Source organism: Amblyraja radiata, chromosome 15, assembly GCF_010909765.2.
Source record: "Amblyraja radiata isolate CabotCenter1 chromosome 15, sAmbRad1.1.pri, whole genome shotgun sequence".
Classification (NCBI taxonomy): domain Eukaryota; kingdom Metazoa; phylum Chordata; class Chondrichthyes; order Rajiformes; family Rajidae; genus Amblyraja; species Amblyraja radiata.
This window is the reverse complement of record NC_045970.1, coordinates 23,588,592-23,610,634: the sequence shown is the minus strand read 5'-3', so window position 1 is coordinate 23,610,634 and position 22,043 is coordinate 23,588,592. Positions and strand designations below refer to the sequence as shown.

Sequence of the window (22,043 nt, the reverse complement as noted above, 5' to 3'; positions counted from 1 at the left end):
AAGAGGCTTCTTCTTACCAATCCTTCCTTAGATACTAGATCTGTTAAAAATAATACAGAATATCAAAAAGTAAAGTACGATCTTTCCCAGAAATCTCAAACAAAAACACAAATAGCTGGAAACACTGGGCACACCAGCTGTCATTTATAGCAAGAGGGAAGGTAAGATTTTCCTTCTTTCAGTTCAGCCATTTTTGCTTACAGTGCAAAATATTCAATGTAGTCTTTTCCTTCTTCACATTGTTGTTTTTACTGGAAGAAAAGAGAATGAGGGAGCAGCAGCTGGAAGAGAAGAGAAAGAAGTTACATATCGCATGTTGCCAAAAAATTACTTCGGGATCATGTTAATGTTGAATTACCAGATTCCTTGATGTGGTATTTTTCAGCTTTTCTGCAAGACCATTGATATTAATTGTCTGATTCTGACAGCCAAGACAGAGCAAACAGAACTGTACAGTTAGGCTGTTTATGATAGCGAGGGAGTTGTTAACTTAATATTGAACTAATCACTCAACGCATGCAGTGCCTGGCTTCAGCACGTTAAATCCACTGCATGTAGATGGAATGAACTACCACCTATTTGCACGTCAAACTTTATATTGGTATTTCAGTGTGTAATTGTCAAACTTTTCCACCATTAACAGCCCCGAAATAGGAGATAAGGATGCTGAGTGTCCTGAAACGGATGCTGAAAATGATTACAGTTCAACATCTGAAGAAATTGTAGTTGGACAAAAGGACTCACCATCACAATGTGGCGAAAAAGCAAACCTACAAATCACAGCAGATCCAAAGTTCCCAATAGTAGCTGAAAATAAGGACAGCTTGTGCTCTTTACTGGAAGACACTGTGTTTGAAAAAGATGAATTGAAAGCAAATGATGCAGTCAACGAGACAAAAAGTGTTTGGGCAACAGGTACTGGTCAAAGCCTGAAAAACAGTTATTTATCAGAAGAAGGAAAGACTGTTGTAATTGAAGCTGAGGATACATTGTCAGATCTATTGCATTATGGTGAGCAGCTGGATGAAGCAGATGAGCAGAGCACATATCCTTTCCCACAGGGCACAGTTGGGGGAGATCAGTTACCTGCCCAAGAGATTAAGTCTGGCCTAGTGTTGCCAACCCCAGGATGCAAAGAATCCATCACAGGGCAACATTGTACAAAAGGCACAGATGGCCACAGCAATCTGTTAATGATGGAAATCCAAGACCCAAAGTATGTGACACCAGCAAGCTTAGAAAAACACGCTGAGAATGTGTCAATTGCAGGTTGCGGTGATGGCAATCATTCTCAAGCCGAAGCTGAAAGTGTGCAGCTGACTGCAGAACTGGTCTCTGCACTAGAGGAGACGTATATTCTGCCGGAGGTCAGCATTAAACAAAGTGAAGGCTCCGCACCAGCCTCAGACTATGCCCCAAATTCATCAGACGGAGTAGCATTGAACAGGAATGAACTGAGTTTGAGTCGTGATATGGAACAACATCAATCTTATGAGAGTAAAGAAAATGATTGCAGTCTTCTGGATGGCACTGGAGGCCAGGGAGGTTCTGCAAAAATGGAATTACTTTCCATCTGCGCATCAGATTTTGATGCTTCTGATCTGAATTTTATATTGTTGCCAGTCAATGACAAACAGCCGAAGACAGATACTAAAGAACAGGAAAATATTTTGCCTGAAAATGCCTTTGACTTTGCAACAAGGATGGAGAGCATTGCAGAATCCACAGTACTGCCTGCGATCCATAACGAGCCCTTAACGCTCTGTTGCGACAGCGAGCGAGGTCAGATATGGGAGCAGCAGGCAAAAATAATTTCTCCTGAAGGAGATTTGGCCAGTCTTGCATTTCAAATCATCCCACAAAACCTCGCAGCATTGGAGGAGAAAGGATTTGTTTTCATTAGCACACCGCAAACAGATTCCAGTGACTCAAAGGAAAATGAACATGAAGACAAGGTGTGGAACCTGAAGGAAACCAGATCAGAACCGAGCATTCGGAATGCTCCTTCGGAGAACCCCCTAAGTGAACCATTGGATTTCAGCTTTGACAGCAGCCAACAAACACAAGCAAGTGAGAAGCCAGCAATGGCTCCTGAAGAAATGTTACCCAATGTGCAGATTGACATGGAAAAATATTATATTCCAGAAATGAATGAGCTGGCACACTGTCAGAACTTGGACCTAGATAAATTGAAAGAAGTATCAGAAGGTTTCCAAAACAACCAGCAAGCCTGCAGTGCAGCAGAGCGAGGCGGCAGATCTGAGAGTAGTCTTGAACCCGGTCAGGAAAATGGCCTTCCGTCACTTAGAATGGGACTGCCTTTTACCTCACAGGACTTTGTTCAACTCGAGGTAAAAGGAGATGTACTGAATCTAAACTCTTCTCATGAAGAGCAAGCAAGCTCAAGTGAGACAAAAAATGAATTTTGTGAGGAGATGTGCGTGCAAAAGGACGTGGATATAGAAAACGAGATGTGCCTGGCCATGCTTGAGTTGACCCCAAGCACCCCGACTCCTGACACGATGGGTATAAACGAGGCATTGGATCCTGATATTGAGCAGAAGCAGACAGGCAAATGTGTGCCAATAGAAAACTTTTCCAAAGGGATTGTTGATGGGGAGGTAACAGCCAGCTCACAAATTCCTGGCACCGTTACAGAGAAAGAGGCACAGTTATCTGCCACTGATAATCAGCAAACATCTGGCAGCAAGAAGGTAGAGCCGCATTCTGAAGAGCAACAATGTAATCTGCAGGCAAGGTTGGAAAGTTCCAACTTTCCAGAAGGCAGGGATTTACAGCTCAGCTTTCAAGGCCGTGATTCAACGGAGGCAACAGAAGAGAAACTATCAGATTTCAGTCCTTTCACAGAACAAACACCAGCGTGCACTGTAGAAACATTCTGTCGAGAAGATCAGAGCAACATTCAGATGATAAAGAATATTATAATCCCAGCAGCCTTGCAGTTGCCAACTGGCTCATACTTGCCGGCTGCAGCTGAAGTGGAAGAGTTGTTGGAGTCTGTCAGCACCGAGCAGACATGTAGGAATGAAAAACCAGAAGAGGTGGCTGAAGAAAATGAATGCAGCCCTCCAGCTACAATGGAAAGTACCTTGTTGCCAGAAATGGGGTACTTACCACTTCCTCTTCAAATTACTGACTCAACAGACACAAAAGAGGAGCAGTCCTGTTTAAGCAGCCATGGTAATTCACAGCGAGGAGCAGAGGAAGAACACAAGGCAAAGCCCGTGGGAGGAGAGTGGAGGTCTGGGACTGATGGGCAAGGTGTGGTTCTGGAAGGAGTGAACACAGTGCCAGTCTCTCAACCGGCTGCTGGCCCAGGGGTGGAGGACTCCTCACCACAATGTAGTGGAGAGCCACGACCAATTTTCATCGACGAGGAGCAGCAAAAAGACGATAAGGCAAATGTGCGCAGAATCCAGGAGGACCCGGCAGATATAATGCCGTCAGCAAGAACAGAGACGGCAGTGAATCCTCAGGATGTTCCAGTGAGGGAAGGGCCGATCGCGACTTGTGCTCCTGAACAACAATACATTTGTGAAAGTGCGATGAAAGAAACCCTCTTTAAAATGGATTCGGAGAGTCTTCAGGAACCTGCGGAGGATATTTTAATTCCACGAGCCTTTGAATTGTCACCTCATCCCAATGCAAAGGAGCAAAAAGAGTTATTAATGGGATGCAGCAACAAACAGTGGGAACCACAGTATGAGGTAATGGTTGAAAAGAGTTGTGAATCAAACTTGCAGAATCTTCAGAAGGATACTGAGAAGGTTATTACCAGAGGTGTGGGTCTGTCACCATGCTCGGAGATTCCTAGTCCTAATGAATTAGGAGAGACAGTATTTAGTCTCCGAGAACAGCAAAAGGAAGTGATGGAAGGCGGTCAGTACAGTTATCCAGCTGGTCCACAAACCAGTTTGTTCCAGTGTATTGAAGAAGTACCTACCACAACACAGAACACTGGTTCAATAGCAACCGAAAATGAAAAGCTGACTTTAAATTATTGTGATAAGGAGGAGATCACGGAAGGGGAAATAGAAAAAAATACTTCTATAGTGGAAGCGTGCAACTTTCAGACTGATGGTACCATGGCAGAAGGAATGGAATTGCAGTCTGCCTCTCAGCATCCTGATGGCATCGGGCTGAATGAAGCATTATTGGCGTTCACTGGTGAAAAACCACAATCCTGCAATGAAAAACAGCAAGGGGATTCTGAGGGCCCGCAGGAAGGTCCTGACGATATAGCCTTGTCAATAAGTGGAGGATTAGCACTGAATCTTGAGGTTATTACAACCAAAGCAGAGGTGTCAGAGGGCACTTGCTATTCTCCAGAGCAGCAAGAAATCTCTGGCACTGAACTCAATGATGGACTTTCCAAAAATAATTCAGAGCAACCCCAAATATCAGTGGAAAACGTTATTCCTCCACTGGCCATAAAATTACCAATTGACTTTGAGCATCCTAATGTAGAGGAACAAAGCATTACATTGCCATGGCTGAACACACAGCCGGCAGAAAGTGTGATGGAAGAAAGGTTCTTTGAAGCCAGTGAACAAAATCTTTCAACTGAAGCTGCAAACGTTTCAGCCCCAGAAGTGTTGAACACACCAGCCAGCAGCAAGGATGCTGATTCCACAAATCTGGAAGAGACAGTGACTGGATTCAGCAATGAACATCAGTCCGCGGATGACAAAAGTAAACAGGAAGTGACAGGAGATGGTGCATCTTGCTTTCAAAGCCTCGATGAAAACGATGAAAGTCGCTTGAAGCCAAAAGCAGCAGCATCAATGACATCCCTTCAGGATCCCAGTGCGATTAAAATAAAGGAGAACATTCTGAATTTACATGTTAGTGGAAAACAAGAAGTATCCACAAGAGGAATAGACGATGACCAGAATGAAGAAAATGTAGGTGGTTTTCAAATGGATGAAGACGATGTTCCAGACTCGACAACCACCGAACTGAAGGATCATTATTCCAGCACAGAAGTATTGAAGGATGAAGTGATTAACTCTGATTTTGATGTTGAACGTCAGCAAACATGTGAAAATGCAGCAAAGGTGAATAATTTTGTTGAACGTATGAGCAGTGTTCAAGTGGACATGACAGCCTCTCTCACAGAATTCATCACATTGGTACAGAAACCTTCCATTCCCCTGCAATCTGAAGATCCTGCTACATCACTGGGGCTCATTGACGAACAACCACAGGCCCACTCTGGTCCAACAGAAGCAAGCATCTGTGAGGATGAAGTGTGCTGTCTTATGGGTGTTACTGAAAATATATCTGCCCTGACCATGGAAGTCCCAGCTGGCTCAGAAAATCACCACATGGAGCAGCCAGAGGAAGAGATGCTGGGGTTCAAGAAATGCAGTGAAGAAATGACAGAGAAAGTTTGTTTAGAAGATGAACACAATTTCCAACTGATCACATTGGATGCCCTCCTGGAAACTAAAGAATTGATTCCCACTGTTGAGAATCATGATACACCAGAAGTGATAAAAATATTACCTGGCTTCATTAATGAACAGCAACAAATATGTATCGAAGAGGCAAATGTAAAAGCAAGTGAGGAAGACCTTTGTCAACCTCATATAGTTAAAGAAAATATCGTTCCTTCGAGTGTCACTGAACACTACCCAGACACACTGGAAGACATTCCACTGGCAGTTGTTAATGAACAATGGGAAATTGGTGTTGACGTCATGAAAAACAGTGAAGACAATCCTTGGACCTGTCGGACAACTATTGAGGGTGTTGTTCACACAGGAACGCAACAGTTGACAGACGACTCTCAGAAACACGAAGGGAAAGAACAAGAGACAATAAACGACTGTAAGGATCTAAATGAAGAACCCATGGTCAAAAATAATTCAGAAGAAAATCTTGAGGAAGTAAACGTGGAGGTGTCAGAAGCAAGTCTAAAAGACGCTGAAGTCGCAATGGATAAGCAATCAGCACCTTGTGCACAGGAACCTAAAGCAGCTATTTTGCCAGAGACTGTGAAAGGCTTGGTTGGTGAACATCAATCTGAAACCTTGGACAACGCCCAGGTTGACAGGACAAATAATTTCATTCCAGAAACCATCAATCTGATCCCTGGCACTCAGACTCCTGTGAACGAGATATCGATTATAAGTAGCCAGCTGCAGATGGTATGCAGCTGTGTTGGTAACGTGGACAGAGTTCATGGAAAATCTGTGCACAGCTCACAGAGTGCTGTGGAAAATATTATAAACCCTGAAAGTATGAAGTTGGCAACGGTAGCTCAAGATTCTGACAAATCTGAACTGATAGTTTCCAGTTGTGATCAACAGAAGGAAGGTAACAGAGGAACGCTTGCAGAAGGCAGAAAGGATGATGATTCCGTGGAAAATAATTCATATCCAGACACCACCAAAGTGTCACGTTCCAGCCCTCCCATAAAGGATAAAATGGGCGTTCGGGAGAAGTTACCAAATGTCAGTTGGAATACTGAGCAGCAAAACTGGAACAATGAAATGGGAGACAACACCTCGGAAATGAATGCACTCAAATCCAAGACCTGTACAGAAATTGCTCCAATCTCAGAAACAATAAATTTGCCACCCAACTTGCAGATTCACGAACCATCCAATGAGGATGATTATATGTCGGCTTCCGCTCCTGAAGGTGACGAGAATGAAATCACTGGCATCGAGCTAAAAGAAAATGTGCTTGATGACGATCTGAGCAAGCTTGAGATAGACGGAGAAAGAACAGTCTCAGAAAACACTACGCTGATATTAACAGTTCAGAAACCTGAAGAAGCGATACTGAAGGGAATATCAGTGGATTTTGAAAACGAACAACAGCAAACATTTCCTGCAGAGATCAAGGAATCCACTGATCTACTGATTCCCACAGAGTGTATTTCAGCCCAAGAAACTGTGGAACTGACCTCTCAGGAACTTGGCATTGAGAATGATGAAAAAACATTATTGGATTTCAGCCCTGGCATTGAACAGCCATTGTATGCAGATGAAACAAATATAGGCAAAGAAAATGCATTTGTTGATAAGATGGGGAAGGAAAATTCTGCTGTTGATACTGGGACTGCAAACAGTAGCCTTAGTGAAGATAATCGATTACCCGTTATTCAAACTAAAGCAAACTTATGTGCTGAGAGCATACATTGTCTTGAAGATGTAATACCTGAAACCAATAAGCATACTTCTAATTCCATGCATTCTGGCACAACAGCTGAAGAGGATATTTTAAGATCAAGATATGACATTGAGAAACACCAGTCCCCGAATCTAAGTGGGAAAGAAAATGTTCACGCAATTAATGTTGGAAGTTTGGAACAAGGCATAACCTCTGGGATAGATCCCAAGATATTCCCACATTGCACTCTGTCTTTTTCCGAAACTGTGGAAATGAACCATTTGTTGGCCAAGGCCGCAGATAGAGAGCAACAACAGGCACGTGATGGAATCTATTTACAAAGCACTAGTGAAGAGAAAGTAAGTTTGAAGATGGATTTTGCTGCAGGAGATGATAAATTCCCAGTGGCAGAGGAGAAAGAGACCATTCCAGTTCATGGCACAGGACGTATAAGCCTTACTACACCTCTGGAAACACAAGCTGCGGAACCCATGACTATTGAGAGCAAAGAGACCAGCAGTGTGGCTGAACACCTACTCTTGTTACACACCAAAGAGACCCCAGAAAGTTGCTTACGAAATAATGCCATAGCACAGGAAAATATTGCGGGGGTTTTCCCAGAGGAGTATTTGCCTGGAGTAGATCAAATGTCCCTTATTAAACAGTCAAATTCTGAATTAGAAAAGGAATTCTTCCTTGAAATGGAACAAACAGCTGGAGAAGAAGGTAGGCCCCCCAAAACATTAGCAGATGTCAAGGAAGATGGGGTTCTGTTGGCTCCTTGTGAAAACACTCAAGTCAGAATAACTGATGAAGGACAGAAAGAAAGATTAAAGACTGAAAGGTACACAGGTTCTTGCTTCCATCTTTTCCATATGTGGAACTTCCTTGTTAACAAATAACTTTGATAATACTAAGCACTATTTATTTTATAACTGATCTTTTTCCTGCCCTCTATTGAATGTAGTTCTGAATCCACCTCTTCTTCACCTTCTGTCCTTGGAAAGGATGGTGCGAGTATAATATACACTGCCACTGCAGGCGCACTGGATCAAGGGATCATGACCACAAGGTAGAAATGTTCAATTATGGTTATGCAAACTAGAATGCAATCTAGATTATTGAATCTTTGCACATGCAATAATATATCTTAATGAACAGCTGCTTTGGCCCACTTCTTCTGTACTTTCTGGAATAAAAACATAGGAACTTAAAGTAGGAGTGAGAGAGAGCCAGGGTGCTTTAAGCTTGCCCTGGCATTCAATATGATCATGACTGATCTGTTCCAAGGCTCATTCCTGCCTCCGTGCCATGGACCTTGGTTTTCTGTTCTTTTAACAAATTATTAGTTTATCTATTGCTTCCTTAAATATCTCTAATTGATCGGACCAAAATGTTTCTAATCTCATTGCCTTGCTCTCTTGACAAGGTCCATGTACATTTTCTGCTTTAAAATCTCAGCCTGTCCTATTAATAATGTGCTTCAATATGCAGAACAATTTGTACATCTCTTTCATCTATTTCTCTTATTAACCCACTTAATTATCACTCCAACAAGTGTAATTATGTTAATTTTTAAATCTAAAACCATTGTTACTTTTGCTACACACAAATGTTGAAAAGTGTGTCGCCATCAGTCACCCAAAGACATTCAGCAGATATTGGGATAGTCTTGTAGTAGCTGCAGGGATTTCCTGTATATTTGCTTTATTGTCATCAGTCTTAATTTTTAATCTTATTTGTAGTTACTTTAAAAACATATAAAAAGCAGACGATTTTTAATGTCAACATTTTTCTTCAGAAATTTACTTTTGGAGGACCCATGTCCAAAGTTATTTTTTTGTCCCACTTTATATATATTTTCTCATGGGCAGATAGTTTCTATTGATGTTTACATCTTGGTTAAAGGAACTGAAGCATAAAACTTTACTTGCTAATCTGTGGTTCTATTTGTGAACTATAAAAATAGTCCTAACCAATTTCTACATTTGTGGCTGTGCAGAATTAAGGTTACACAATTTTTCATTCATTCCACAGGACGTAGTTGTCATTGACAATGGTCGTATTTAGTGTCTTTGAGAAGGTCGTGATGCGTCACCTTCTTGAACTACTGCCACCTTGTGAAGCTGTCTCGCAGTGTTATTGGGAGGATGTTCCAGTATTTGTTCACAACAACACATTTGGTGTATTACTGTACTGGTGTGGGAAGTGAACTGCAGGTTTCTATGCTTTCCTTGAACTTCCACACAGTGGAGATGCCGTCTCTGGGAGATGCTGTTGCGGAAGCTTTGAGAAGTCTAGTTTAGTTTAGAGATACAGCGCGGAAACAAGCCCTTCGGCACACCGAGTCTGCACCGACCAGCGATCCCTGCACACTAACACTAACCTACACACGGAGGGACAATTTACACTTATACCAAGCCAATTAACCTACAAACCTGTAAGTTTTTGGAATGTGGGAGGCCACCGAAGATCTCAGAGAAAACCCAGGTGGTCACGGGGAGAATGTATAAACTCCGTACAGACAGCACCCGTGGTCGGGATCGAACCCAGGTTGCGGTATCTGTTTGTTCAATATCTAACCTGCCGATCCAAATGCTGACAATGAATACCATTATGAATTTTCAGACCTTAACAGGGCGTAACAAAATTTTTAACATTAAATGCTCCATGGTGAATACAACTTTCAGAGAATGTTTTATGATACTTTTTATGAGGCCTGCTGCAGTCTTTACAGCTGTTCACCGATTGCTGTAACAGATCAAATGGCTGACAGTAAAACAGTCGGTAATCTGGATTTAGAATTTGTCTTACTACAAAATTATACGATGAAGATATGATTTGTTATTTCTTTTGCTGTACCTCTTCTGGTGGATTTGCATTTTTTGCTTAAGATTAAAGCTCTTTACTTATTTGCCCTTGTGTCATACTCAAGAATTTCGAGGAGCTTTCTAACCTCATCTTCCACAATGTACTGATACTTGTTGCAGATCTAGCTCTGCCGGGGGGGAAGGTTTCCCAGTCAAGTGTGAAATAATGCAACTTGATGATAAACATAATTTGGCACAGTAAGGAACACCAGCCTCTTATCATTGGGCGATAGACCAATTTCCCCAAACTATAAAAACAAAGTACATTGTTTCTTCATGCCACCAACTCCTACTATTTAACCTACTCATCCTCAGGATTTGAGACGGAATCCGCATTCTTGATTGTAGCTGCGGAGAGATTTGCAAACTATCATACATTAAGCAGGGGAACCATGATTACAGAACCCTCGTTAATTTCAAAGCAAAATGCCAGACGGAGATTTTCAAGAACTGGGCTGAGAGATTTAACTGACTCCATTCTACCTCTGCCTGCTTATTGATTTTTATCATCATATTGCTAATTTTGACTCTGTGGTCTTCGAGAGTGTAAGCAAAATGTAATTGATAATTCTGTAAGATGGGTGAAGAGGAAATCAAATAGAGGTTAAACTCGGGTACTTAATGAATATTGCCAACCCCCTTTAACTAAGTTGTTCTGATGTCCCTCCACAACCTCTTTTCATCTCCAAACTTGACCTCATTAATGCGCCCAGAACTGACTTTCTTTTCTGCACCTTCTGGAGGTGATAGCTTGTGCATGTCCAGCTTATCAATCTTGTCTTTCAATCTTGTCTTGGCTTGCTAATTAAATATTTTGTGGGTCAACATGATCAGTCATGGCATTAACCCCACACATCTCCCTATCATTTGAACAACTAAGGTAACTTATTTTAAATGGGGGATAATATTCGTGAAAAGTAAACATTCATGATGGATACTGGCAATGCTGTCCAAGAAATTGGTTCAAGGTGTATCGGCAAAATACATTAAATGAAACAAACCACTGGAAATTTGAGGATGGTCGAGGTTTCCATTCTTTCCATTGATTCACTTTGAACATTTTGGCTGATCAGGACCAGAGTTCTGTTTCTACTCAATTTAATTCATACTTTACTTGTGCAAGTGCAGGGTACTTGAATTGCTGAGTGGATGCAGATATTTTCAAATGAACATCTGAACAAACATATTTCTGATGAGTGGGGTTAACTCTAAAACGATCACATCACCACCCTAACTATGCAGTAAGCAGGAAGGCCAACATTTAAATCCTTGTCCCTGCTGAGTTATTCCCATCAGGTCAGTGATTACTCTGTATTTTTCCAGTGCCTGAATGCATTTAGTTATCGTGTTTTCTTTCTTGTGGTGAGTTTCCTGCCCTTGGCTTGGGCCTTTGCTGTAAGTATGGATTTAGCTTCTGCAGTTGTTCTGGTGTCGTATTCTTGACAGGAGCATTCCTGATCCTTACCAGAACAAGCCCCACCCATGAAACAGCTGAACACTTTGTGTGCGGGCAACCCTGCCTCACAAATTTGTTTGAGATTTTTAAAGAGGTAACAAAGAGGATTGACGAGGAATGCCACCCCCTTAGAGATGGCAATATTCACTGAACACCCGAGTTTAACTCAGTTTCTTTTCACCCATCCTGCAGAATTTGCTATTGCATTTTGCTTACACTCTGAGACCGCAGTCTTTTTCAGTCTAATTTCACGTGTGTATCGATGTATGTGAAAAGTTGGAATCCAGTAAACCTTTTATCAATCATGCATATCACTGGTCTACGTTCAAACCAATTCCATAGGCTTGGTCAGAGGGCAACAGATATTCTCTCCATGGACTTTAGCAAGGCCTTCAATAAAGTCCTACACTGTAGGCTAGTGTGGAAGGTTAGATCACTTGGGATCCAGGGTGAGTTATAAGAGAAACTCAGCGGGTGCAGCAGCATCTATGGAGCGAAGGAGATAGGTAACGTTATAAGAGATGCTGGATAGACTGGGGCTGTTTTCCTCAAGGCACTGGAGGCTGAGAGGTGAACTGATAGAGGTATATATAATCGCGAAGTGCATAGATATGGTGCATGGTCATATTTACCATGAAAACTGAGGGATTGATTGAAGATTTCTCAATGCGGCACAGTGGTGCAGCTGGTAGAGCAGCGGCCTTACAGTGCCTGAGACCTAGATTTGATCTTGACCTCTGCGCTGTCTGTTTGGAGTTTGCACTTTCTCCCTGTGACCATGTGAGTTTCCACTGGATGCACCGTTTCCTCCCACATCCCCAAAACGTGCGGGTTTGCAGGGTTAATTGGTCTCTGTAAAATTGCCCCTTATGTATAGAGAGTGTGAACAAGTGATCGATGGTTGGCCTGGATTCGGTGGGGCGAAGGGCCTGTTTATATGCTGTATCTCAAAACTAAACTAAACTAAAGGCCACCAGAATAACTGCTTATAGAAACTAGCAAAATGTGCTTCCTCGACTACATTTTCCAGAGGTATCAGGCAGGGTTGGTATGTGCAAACACTGCGGACTGATCTGTGCTTTCATCCTCCAATGTTCCTTTAGTAATCCCTCAGCTGCACTGTGTTCCCTATACCGTAAAACTGGGATAACCTAACCTTTTTCACTCTTAAGTCAACTTATCTTTTTTTATCATTACAAGTGATCTGCTGTTCAATTTTATTTAGTGATAGCTTTAAAAGAAAAAATAGTTTTAAAAATCATGCCCTTGCTGGAATGAACAGCTCAGTTGCAAACTTAAGAAGAGTTCAGTACGAATTTGCTGTTCGATTTGACCTCCTCACTGTGCCCACCACTTATAGAATGCGGCTGAGGTCACACCTCAGTACCATGCAGGCAGGAGCTGCCCCACTATTACTAATGCAACTACGATTGCTGATACGACATTGGTAGACATTGGTAGACCATCTGAAGAAGGGTTTCGGCCCGAAACGTCGCCTATTTCCTTCGCTCCATAGATGCTGCTGCACCCGCTGAGTTTCCCCAGCAATTTTGTGTACCTATTGGTAGATCATTACCCTCCTGGCATTGTTCACTTTAATCGGAGGGATTTTGTTTCAGTGTGTATTACGATGAAAAAGAATGAAAACATTTACAAACTTTCATGCATCACAGTACAGAATCCAATCAAATAGGTAAACTTGAATTTTAGACAATGGTAAAACGATTCAGTTGAAACCTCCCAAAAGTGACAGATATAAACATTCAGACCAGTGAATACCGTGTGGGTAATTGTAGAACCTTACATCATCCAGTAATGCAGGCTTTTTGTCTGCGTCTCCAGCTCTGAATCGTAAGTTAAAATGGGTGGATTCACTGTATGAGTACTGTATAGACTCGTGTAGCTGACCCCCAGTAGTTTCAAATGTCTGAATTGCACTTGTTGGTTGTCAGTCAGATGCTGACCTTTCATGACAATGCAGCAGAGGAGGAGCTTCTGTCGAAAGGCTGCAGTTCATAGCTAGTGGCCTTTTGTGTGAGTTACTCTTCAATGCACTTCATTCAAGAATTGCTGCTCCAAACGTCGACTTCACTGACTGTTAATTGACTGTGAGTGTGCTTTTACACTATTTATAATGGTCATACACTTACAGATTGTTAAGAGTATTAGCTACTGGATTACTTACTGTTGGTGGGAAACATATTGTGAGATTCACTGCTTCCATTGTCAGAAGACAATTTCAATTACAGCATATCTGGCTGACTTGCCCCAAGGTAAGCACATTGGGGTTTTGGCATGCTTGTAACAAATAGTTAAAAGAGCAAAGCATAATGACAGCATGAGGCTATTTCAAAGGATTTGTTATACTTCAGCACTCCTCAGTAAGTTTATCCCAGTGGTGCAGTGTGGCTGATCATGTTATGGGGAGCAGTTTGGCTGTGCATTTAAGCATGAAATAGTAACTGCAGAGAGAATTAGGTCTCGCATACATTTCATGGAGACTAAAGAATTGGCTGCATTAAGTTGGCTGGGTCAATAAATCTACACTGATAAATTCCACGACTGGATAACTCTTCAGAGAAGCAGCGCAATCTGCCTTCTTTTACTTCGCTGGGAGTTGTACTTTATTGGTGGTAAAACCACAGGCAAAGGACTTGTCCGAAGTCCTTATTACCAGCCTGCAAGTTAAAGACTAATCTGATAATGGACAAGGAGAAAAAGAATGTCTGTGAAACATTCCTGAAGGGAGGCAATCGGATTGTTGGTGACACAGCGGGATATTTGGAAACGAACAATGAAGCCCGTGCGGATTCACTTTGTTTACATTTCTTGTTTATAGAATGAATAGGAAATAACTGCAAGTTTTAATTAAAACCTATGGAAGTTTTGGAAGTCCATTGTCCTTGGCTGAACAGGAGAGGCAGCAGTTGTTAGATGACTAAATGGTTTTGGAGGTGAGGCTCCCTCTTCCGCTCTGCAGAAAGAACCAACAAGTGAGCGTAGGACCAATATATTTCTCTTGCAGTGTCATCTGTAGGCTTTCAAAAGAGAGTAATCGTACAGTCTTCTGATTCTGCTGCATTTTTGCTGTAGGACATAAATCACATACATTGTAGCAGCCTTTGCATTTAACACAGCAAAAATGGAATTTGATGCTGAAAATGTGAAGTAATCGGAAGTAAATGATTTAGCTTTGTTAAGGAATTATGTGCTTTGATATAAACTTCATATCATCTTGGAATGGTCCTAAGATGCTAGTAGTTTTGAAATAATAGCTCACATTAATGAATGGTGTTTTTTTAATGAAAATTAGCCAAATAATGCTCCCTGGTAATGATATCTGGTGAAACGGCACCCGCTGTAAAATTGGACCAGGCGCTTGCGTTCTTAGCCACGTTAGTGCACTGAAAGCTTCCCATCATCAGAAGCACGTAATTATATCAGAAGACAGACACAAAATGCTGGAGTAACTCAGAGGGACAGGCAGCATCCCTGGAGAGCAAGAATGGGTGACGTTTCAGGTCGAGACCCTGCCCTCGGACAGTATTTTCATTAGACACTGACAAAAAATTGTAGTAAAAAGCACAAAAGTAAGAGCAGAGGCAGACAATTTAACACTTTGAACTGCTCCACATATCTACATAAGCATCTCATCCAGTCTCCTTCTCACCTACATTTGCTGTCTCAGTTTTCACAGACTTCCATGGTTGCGAAGTGGAGTCTCTGCACCCTATAGCCAGATTTAGCGAGCCTGCCTGCTAATCCATGCTATTTTTGCCTAAGTATTGGAGATGAACAACATAATAGTAACCTATTCATCACCTTACTTTGCAAGCTTGACCCTAGTGGTTGTTGATGGGGTGGTTAGTCACTGATAAGATCATGACATTTCTTCTGATGTCATGTAATGATTGTGTGATTTGCATTCACTGGTCTCTGTCACCTCCACCGTACTCTTCCAACGCTTGCCCTCGTGGTCTCCTGCACCAACACTTCCTTGCAGTGTCACCCACAACCTAGCACCCCTCCTGCCCTCATTCCTTACACTGGTTCATCAGTAATATATATATTTCTGGCAGCCCTGTTTCTGCCCCCTGCAGTCTCTTTCTCTTCCAGGACAGCCCTTGAGAGGTACTGAATGTGTTGAGCTTTAGTTTAGTTTACCGATCAATTTTGTTTAGAGATACAGCTCGGAAACAGGCCCTTCGGCCCACCGAATCCATGCTGACCAGCGATACCCACACTACCCTACACGCACTATGGACAATTTTTACATTTACCAAACCAATTCACCTACATACCTGGATGTCTTTGGAGCATGGGAGGAAACTGAAGAACTCGGAGAAAAGCCACGTAGTCACGGGGTGAACGTACAAACTCCGTACAGACAGCACCTGTAGTTGGGATCGAACCCAGGTCACCATCGCTGCAAGCGCTGTAAGGCAGCAAGTCTACCGCTGTGCCAACGTGCTGCCTCAGTTGCTTGTGTCTGGTTGCTCTGCCACTGGTACATGGTGAGGTGCTACAAGTGGTCTGAGTTTCGCGTTGCCATGTGGGGATTACACCTGGTCCTATTTTAGTTCTTGTAAGACACACTAATGCGTTTTAAGCATCCTTTTGTACATTTGCGGGAGACCTGTTTCAATATTAGCACAAAATGTAATGACAAATGAGCACACCAAAACAAGATTGCTATCCAATATCTCAGCTGTTGTGTTGGAAGGAACTGCAGATGCTGGTTTGCACCAAAGATAGACACAAAATGCTGGAGTAACTCAGCGGTTCAGGCAGCATCTCCAGATAAAAAGAATATGTGATGTTTTGGGTCGAGACCCTTCTTCAGACCCGACAGTCTGAAGAAGGGTCTCTATAGACAATAGACAATAGGTGCAGGAGTAGGCCATTCAGCCCTTCGAGCCAGCACCGCCATTCAATATGATCATAGCTGATCATCCCCAATCAGTACCCCGTTCCTGCCTTCTCCCCATATCCCCTGACTCTGCTATCTTTAAGAGCCCTATCTAGCTCTCTCTTGAAAGTATTCAGAGAACCGGCCTCCACTGCCCTCTGCGGCAGAGAATTCCACAGACTCACAACTCTCTGTGCGAAAAAGTGTTTCCTCATCTCCGTTCTAAATGGCTTGTGCCTTATTCTGAAACTGTGGCCCCTGGTTCTGGACTCCCCCAACATCGGGAACATGTTTCCTGCCTCTAGCGTGTCCAAACCCTTAATAATCTTATATGTTTCAAAAAGATTACCTCTCATCCTTCTAAACTCCAGAGTATACGAGCCCAGCCGCTCCATTCTCTCAGTATATGACAGTCCCGCCATCCCGGGAATTAACCTGCACTCCCTCAATAGCAAGAATGTCCTTCCTCAAATTAGGGGACCAAAACTGCACACAATACTCCGGGTGTGGTCTCGACCCAAAATGTCACCATAGATGAGGCTCGCACCAGGGTCTCGTCCATACCCCGCAACACTGCTCTCTCTCCCCATCCCCGCACTCGCAACAAGGGCAGAGTCCCCCTAGTCCTCACCTTTCACCCCACCAGCCGGCAAATACAACAAATAATCCTCCGCCATTTCCGCCACCTCCAACGTGACCCCACCACTCGCCACATCTTCCCATCTCCCCCCATGTCTGCCTTCCGCAAAGGACCACTCCCTCCGCAACTCCCTTGTCAATTCTTCCCTTCCCTCCCGTACCACCCCCTCCCCGGGCACTTTCCGTTGCAATCGCAAGAAATGCAACACCTGTCCCTTCACCTCCCCCCTCGACTCCATTCAAGGACCCAAGCAGTCGTTCCAGGTGCGACAAAGGTTCACCTGTATCTCCTCCAACCTCATCTACTGCATCCGCTGCTCTAGATGTCAGCTGATTTACATCGGTGAGACTAAGCGGAGGTTGGGCGATCGTTCCGCAATAACCTACCTGAACTCCCGGTGGCTCAGCACTTCAACTCCCCCTCCCATTCCCAATCCGACCTCTCTGTCCTGGGTCTCCTCCATTGCCAGAGTGAGCAACACCGGAAATTGGAGGAACAGCACCTCATATTCCGCCTGGGTTGCTTGCGTCCGGATGGCATGAACATTGATTTCTCCCAATTTTGCTAGCCCTTGCTGTCTCCTCCCCTTCCTTAACCCTCGAGCTGTCTCCTCCCATCCCCCCCGCCCTCGGGCTCCTCCTCCTCCCTTTTTCCTTCCTTCTCCTCCCATCAGTCTGAAGAAGGGTTTCGGCCCGAAACGTCACCTATTTCCTTCGCTCCATAGATGCTGCTGCACCCACTGAGTTTCTCCAGCATTTTTGTGTACCTCCATAGATGCTGTCTGACCTTTCTAAGCTTTTGTGGTGGCAAACAATCTTCTGGATGAATTCAGCAGATCAGGCAGTATTTGTGGAGGGAAATGGACTGTTGATATTTCAACTGTTCATTTTGCCAGTCCAGATGAAGGGTCTTCTGGAAAGTTATTTGTCTATTTCCCTCCACAGATGCTAACTGACAGATTGAGTTCCTCCAGCAGATTTTTATTGCTCTAGATGCCAGCATCTGCAGTCTTTGTTTTCCCAAGTTCACAAGTTATAGCAGTAGAATTAGGCCATTCGGCCCATCGAGTCCACTCCGCCATTCAATCTTGGCTGATCTCTGCCACCTAATCCCATTTTCCTGCCTTTTCTCCAAAACCCTTGACACCCATTCCAATCAAGAATTTGTCTGTCTCTGCTTTAAAAATATCCACTGACTTGGCCTCCACAACCCTCTGTGGCAATGAGTTCCACAGATTAACTACCCTCTGACTAAAGAAGTTCCCCCTTACCTCATTTTTAAAAGAGCGCCCTTTAATTCTGAGATTATGACCTCTTGTCCTAGACTCTCCCACCAGTGGAAACATCCTTTCCACAATCACTCTATCTATACCTTTCATTATTCTGTAAGTTTCAATGAGATTCCCCCTTCAACCTTCTAAACTCCAACGAGTGGAGGCCCAGTGCTATTAAACACTCACCATATGCTAACCCACTCTTTCATGGAATCACTCTTGTAAACCTCCTCTGAACCCTCTCCAGAGCCAGCACATCCTTCCTCAGATAAGGGGCCCAAATTTGCTCGCAGTACTCCAAATGCTGCTTGACCAACACCTTATAAGAGCCTCAGCATTACATATCTGTTTTTATATTCCAGTCCCCTTGATATAAATGCTAGCATTGAATTTGCCTTCCTTACTACTTATTCGACTTGCAAATTAACTTTTTGGGAGTTCTGCACCAGCAGTCCCAGCTCCCTTTGCACCTCCGATTTCTGGATCCTCTTTCCATTTAGAAAATAATCTACGCCTTTATACTTTATTACCAAACTGCACGACTCCACACTTTGCTATACTGAATTTAATCTGCCTATTCTCTGCCCATTCTCCTTACCTGTCCAAATCCTTCTGCAGTCCTTGCTTCCTCTGCACTGCCTGTCCCTCCACCTATCTTAGTATCATCTGCAAACTTGGCCAGAAAGCCTTCAATCCCCTTATCCAAATCATTAATATACAACGTGAAGAGAAGTGGCCCCAGCGCCGACCCTTGCAGAACCCCTGACAGCTGCGGTGAACAGAAACATGACATTCAATTTGCAGACATTTCCATGTAATGAAAGAAATGATCAAAGATTCTATATCATTGAATTGTCTTATAAATGGACAGAAAGCTGCTTTGAACTGAATGGGATCAAGCAACACAATTAAACAAGCCTTTCACTTCTTGCAGACCTGTGCTTGTAGAGAGGCATCTGTGTTTGTGGAGGTGATTTTACTGACAGCAATGATGGTTAAGGCAGTTTTCCTGGTAGTGGACACTTGCTGAGTGTAAACAACCAGGCCACCATCAATCTGTCAGCCTTTTGGTAGCAAGAATTAATTTTATAAATGGCTGCATCCAATAAATTGACCCATGTGGATTGTAATTACAGGCAGACGTCACCAACGTTCCATCGTTGATTTTATTGGATTTTTTATCCTGCTGTTGAAACATCTGGATTCCCTGGTCCAATAAGTACACTACATTGATTTGTGGACGGTACGGTGTTGGTGATGCAAGCGCACTGATATTGATGTTTATTATTGTCACGTGTACTGAGATAGGGTGAAAAATATTGTTTTGCCTGCTATCCATGGACATCATACCAGACAAATGTACATCAGGTAGTACAAAAGTGAAAATACACAGAATACAGAATATAGTGTTACAGCTACAAGGAAAGTGCAAATTAAAAAAAAACGAGGACATAACGTGGTTGGTGGGGAGATGCAAGAACCTTAGGCAAAGCACAAAGTGCTGGTGGAACATCAGTGGTTATGGCAGCATTGGGGAGGGAATGGACAGGTGACATTTCAGATCGCGATAGCTTTCAAACTTTTGTATCTTCTGCCTGGGAGGGGAGAAAAAAGATGACTGGGGTGTGAGTGGTCCTTGAATATGTTGGCTGCTTTCCAGAGGAAGTGTTAGGTGGACATAGAATCAATGGAGGTCGGGGGGCGGGGAGGGGAGGAGGTGGTTGGGGATGTATTTGTGTGATGGATTGGGCTGAATCCACAACTCTGTAATTTCTTGCAGTCTTGAGGGTAGCAGTTGCCATCTCAAGCTGTCATACAGCTGACGGATTATTTTTATGGTGCATTTGTAGAAATGTGTAGCAATGCAGTCCATCTTCTGAGAGGCTTAAAGAAGTGGAAACAAATGATGATTCTAGACACAAGAAAGTCATTACTTCACCTTGGCCTTTCATCACTGATGCATGTAAGGTTCTTACAGTGCTGGTTCTTACAGTGCTGATGCAGGTCTCACCACGATAGAGGATTTAGAAATGGTGAAGGTGATATGAAAGAAGGATTTCACACAGGTCATTGACTTAAAGATTTCTCCTGTGTGTTAAAGCCAACAAATGAAATTTGATCACATGAACTGTTTAAAAAAAACCCCAACTTGGTTGTGATTTTTCTAATTAATTATAGATCCATAGATTTAAAATTAATATTGATGCCAAAGTAATGTTCTATAAAACAGTGCCATTGCCTATTAGGGTTTCTGGTTCTGGGTTTTAGAAAACTGCAGTACATGGCTGGATTGTTCTTAAAGTCAGGAACTTACGGATCGACTGGCAACCTGCTGTTTCTTGTTTTGACTGCACTGTGATAACTCTTTTCACAGAAGGATTCTGAGCCAAACATTTAGTTTTTGTTTCAGGTTCAGTATTGATCTGATTGAGAGTAAAATAACAAGAGTTTATTTGATTTTCACCAGCAATTTTGGTGATATTCGGGCTGTGGTCATGATATTCCCTTTTGAGCCAGAAGTGCTTTACAGTATATTGCAATGAAGAAGCTCCAGAGGATCGGTATAGAAGCTTGCTGGTGAAATGCAATAGAGTGTCCCCTTTGGACAATTAATTGATTTTCAGTCGCCCAATGACATAAGAATTTGAAAGGTTTATGACATGTGGTCTTTCACTCCCTTTAGTTTCAGACAGAGAACAAAGCAGCTTTCGAGTTAATTGTCGAGTTTTTTTTTTTGCTGCATGTCCGACGAAGTGGATGCAATGAATTTCAAATTCTTCTGCAACAATTTCCAATCACCAATTACCCAAGTTTTGAAGATAATGCCTTTATTTCCAAGCTGGCAACCTCCTTTGAGAATGATGATCTGCAAGAATTTGCATTTATATAGTATTTTTCACATCCTGTGAGGAATAAAATGTAGCATTAAAACATGAAGACAGGAATAAAATGTAGCTTTATTATACATATTCTGATACTGAGCCACATTATGAGTACAGATGAAAATAAGCTAAAAGGACACAAAGTAAAGTAGCAGTAGAGTTAAGCAGCACCTCTGGTGAATGTGGATTGGTGACAATTTGGGTCAAGACCTTTCTTCCTGGATAGGTGATGTTTCGGGTCGGGACCCTTCTTCCTGATCCACTGCTTGAACCGCTAAGTTACTCCAGCACTTTGTGTCCTTTTGTGTAAACCAGCATCTGCAGTTCCTTGTTTTTATCCACAAAGAAGCTAGGTTTGGTCCAAGAAAAACTTTGTAGGAAGCATTTCAAAGAAGGAACTAGTTAGATAGGAAGGTATGAGTAAGGAATTCACAAGCAAATGAATCTTGGCAGTGAAAATATGGTCATCAATGGTAGTTCAAGAAGTTTATGGGATTAGATGAGATTGCACATGGGGAATGGGGTGAACAGAGAATCTTCAAATCAATGCTTTACTAAAATGGACACCAGTGTACCAGTGAAAAGAACAGTGGGGAGTTAGGTTGTGAACAGTAATGCTTGATTTAATGTTGGGCAGAGTGAGAGAGGTTGTCCAGGTGTGGAATGGTATTGTAAAGTCAATACTAACAAAGCGGTGGATGAAGGATTCGGGATCAGGTCCATTGAGGCAAGGTGAGATTCAGATAATATTATAGATGTGCTGACCTTTGAGAGGGATTTGAGATATTTAAAAAATGTGTTGATTTTTAATGTGAGCAATAGAATGACATCCAAGATGAAAGACAGATAAAGGCTCATATTTGATTTAAT

At 42.7% G+C, this 22,043-nt stretch overlaps 1 protein-coding gene across 13 annotated transcripts in view; it reads left to right on the top strand.

Annotated features, from left to right (window-relative positions):
* The window catches only part of tacc2 (transforming acidic coiled-coil containing protein 2), a 225,407-nt gene that overhangs the window by 60,624 nt on the left and 142,740 nt on the right, over positions 1 to 22,043 (top strand). For all 13 annotated transcript variants that reach the window (XR_004414162.1, XM_033033794.1, XM_033033792.1 and 10 more), the window contains exons 4-5: positions 644 to 7,987; positions 8,111 to 8,215. Coding sequence is in view for 12 of the 13 variants with exons in the window: in XM_033033794.1 (XP_032889685.1) it covers positions 644 to 7,987; positions 8,111 to 8,215 (7,449 nt within the window). In the remaining variant the exon portion in view is untranslated. The remainder of the gene's footprint in view (positions 1 to 643; positions 7,988 to 8,110; positions 8,216 to 22,043) is intronic.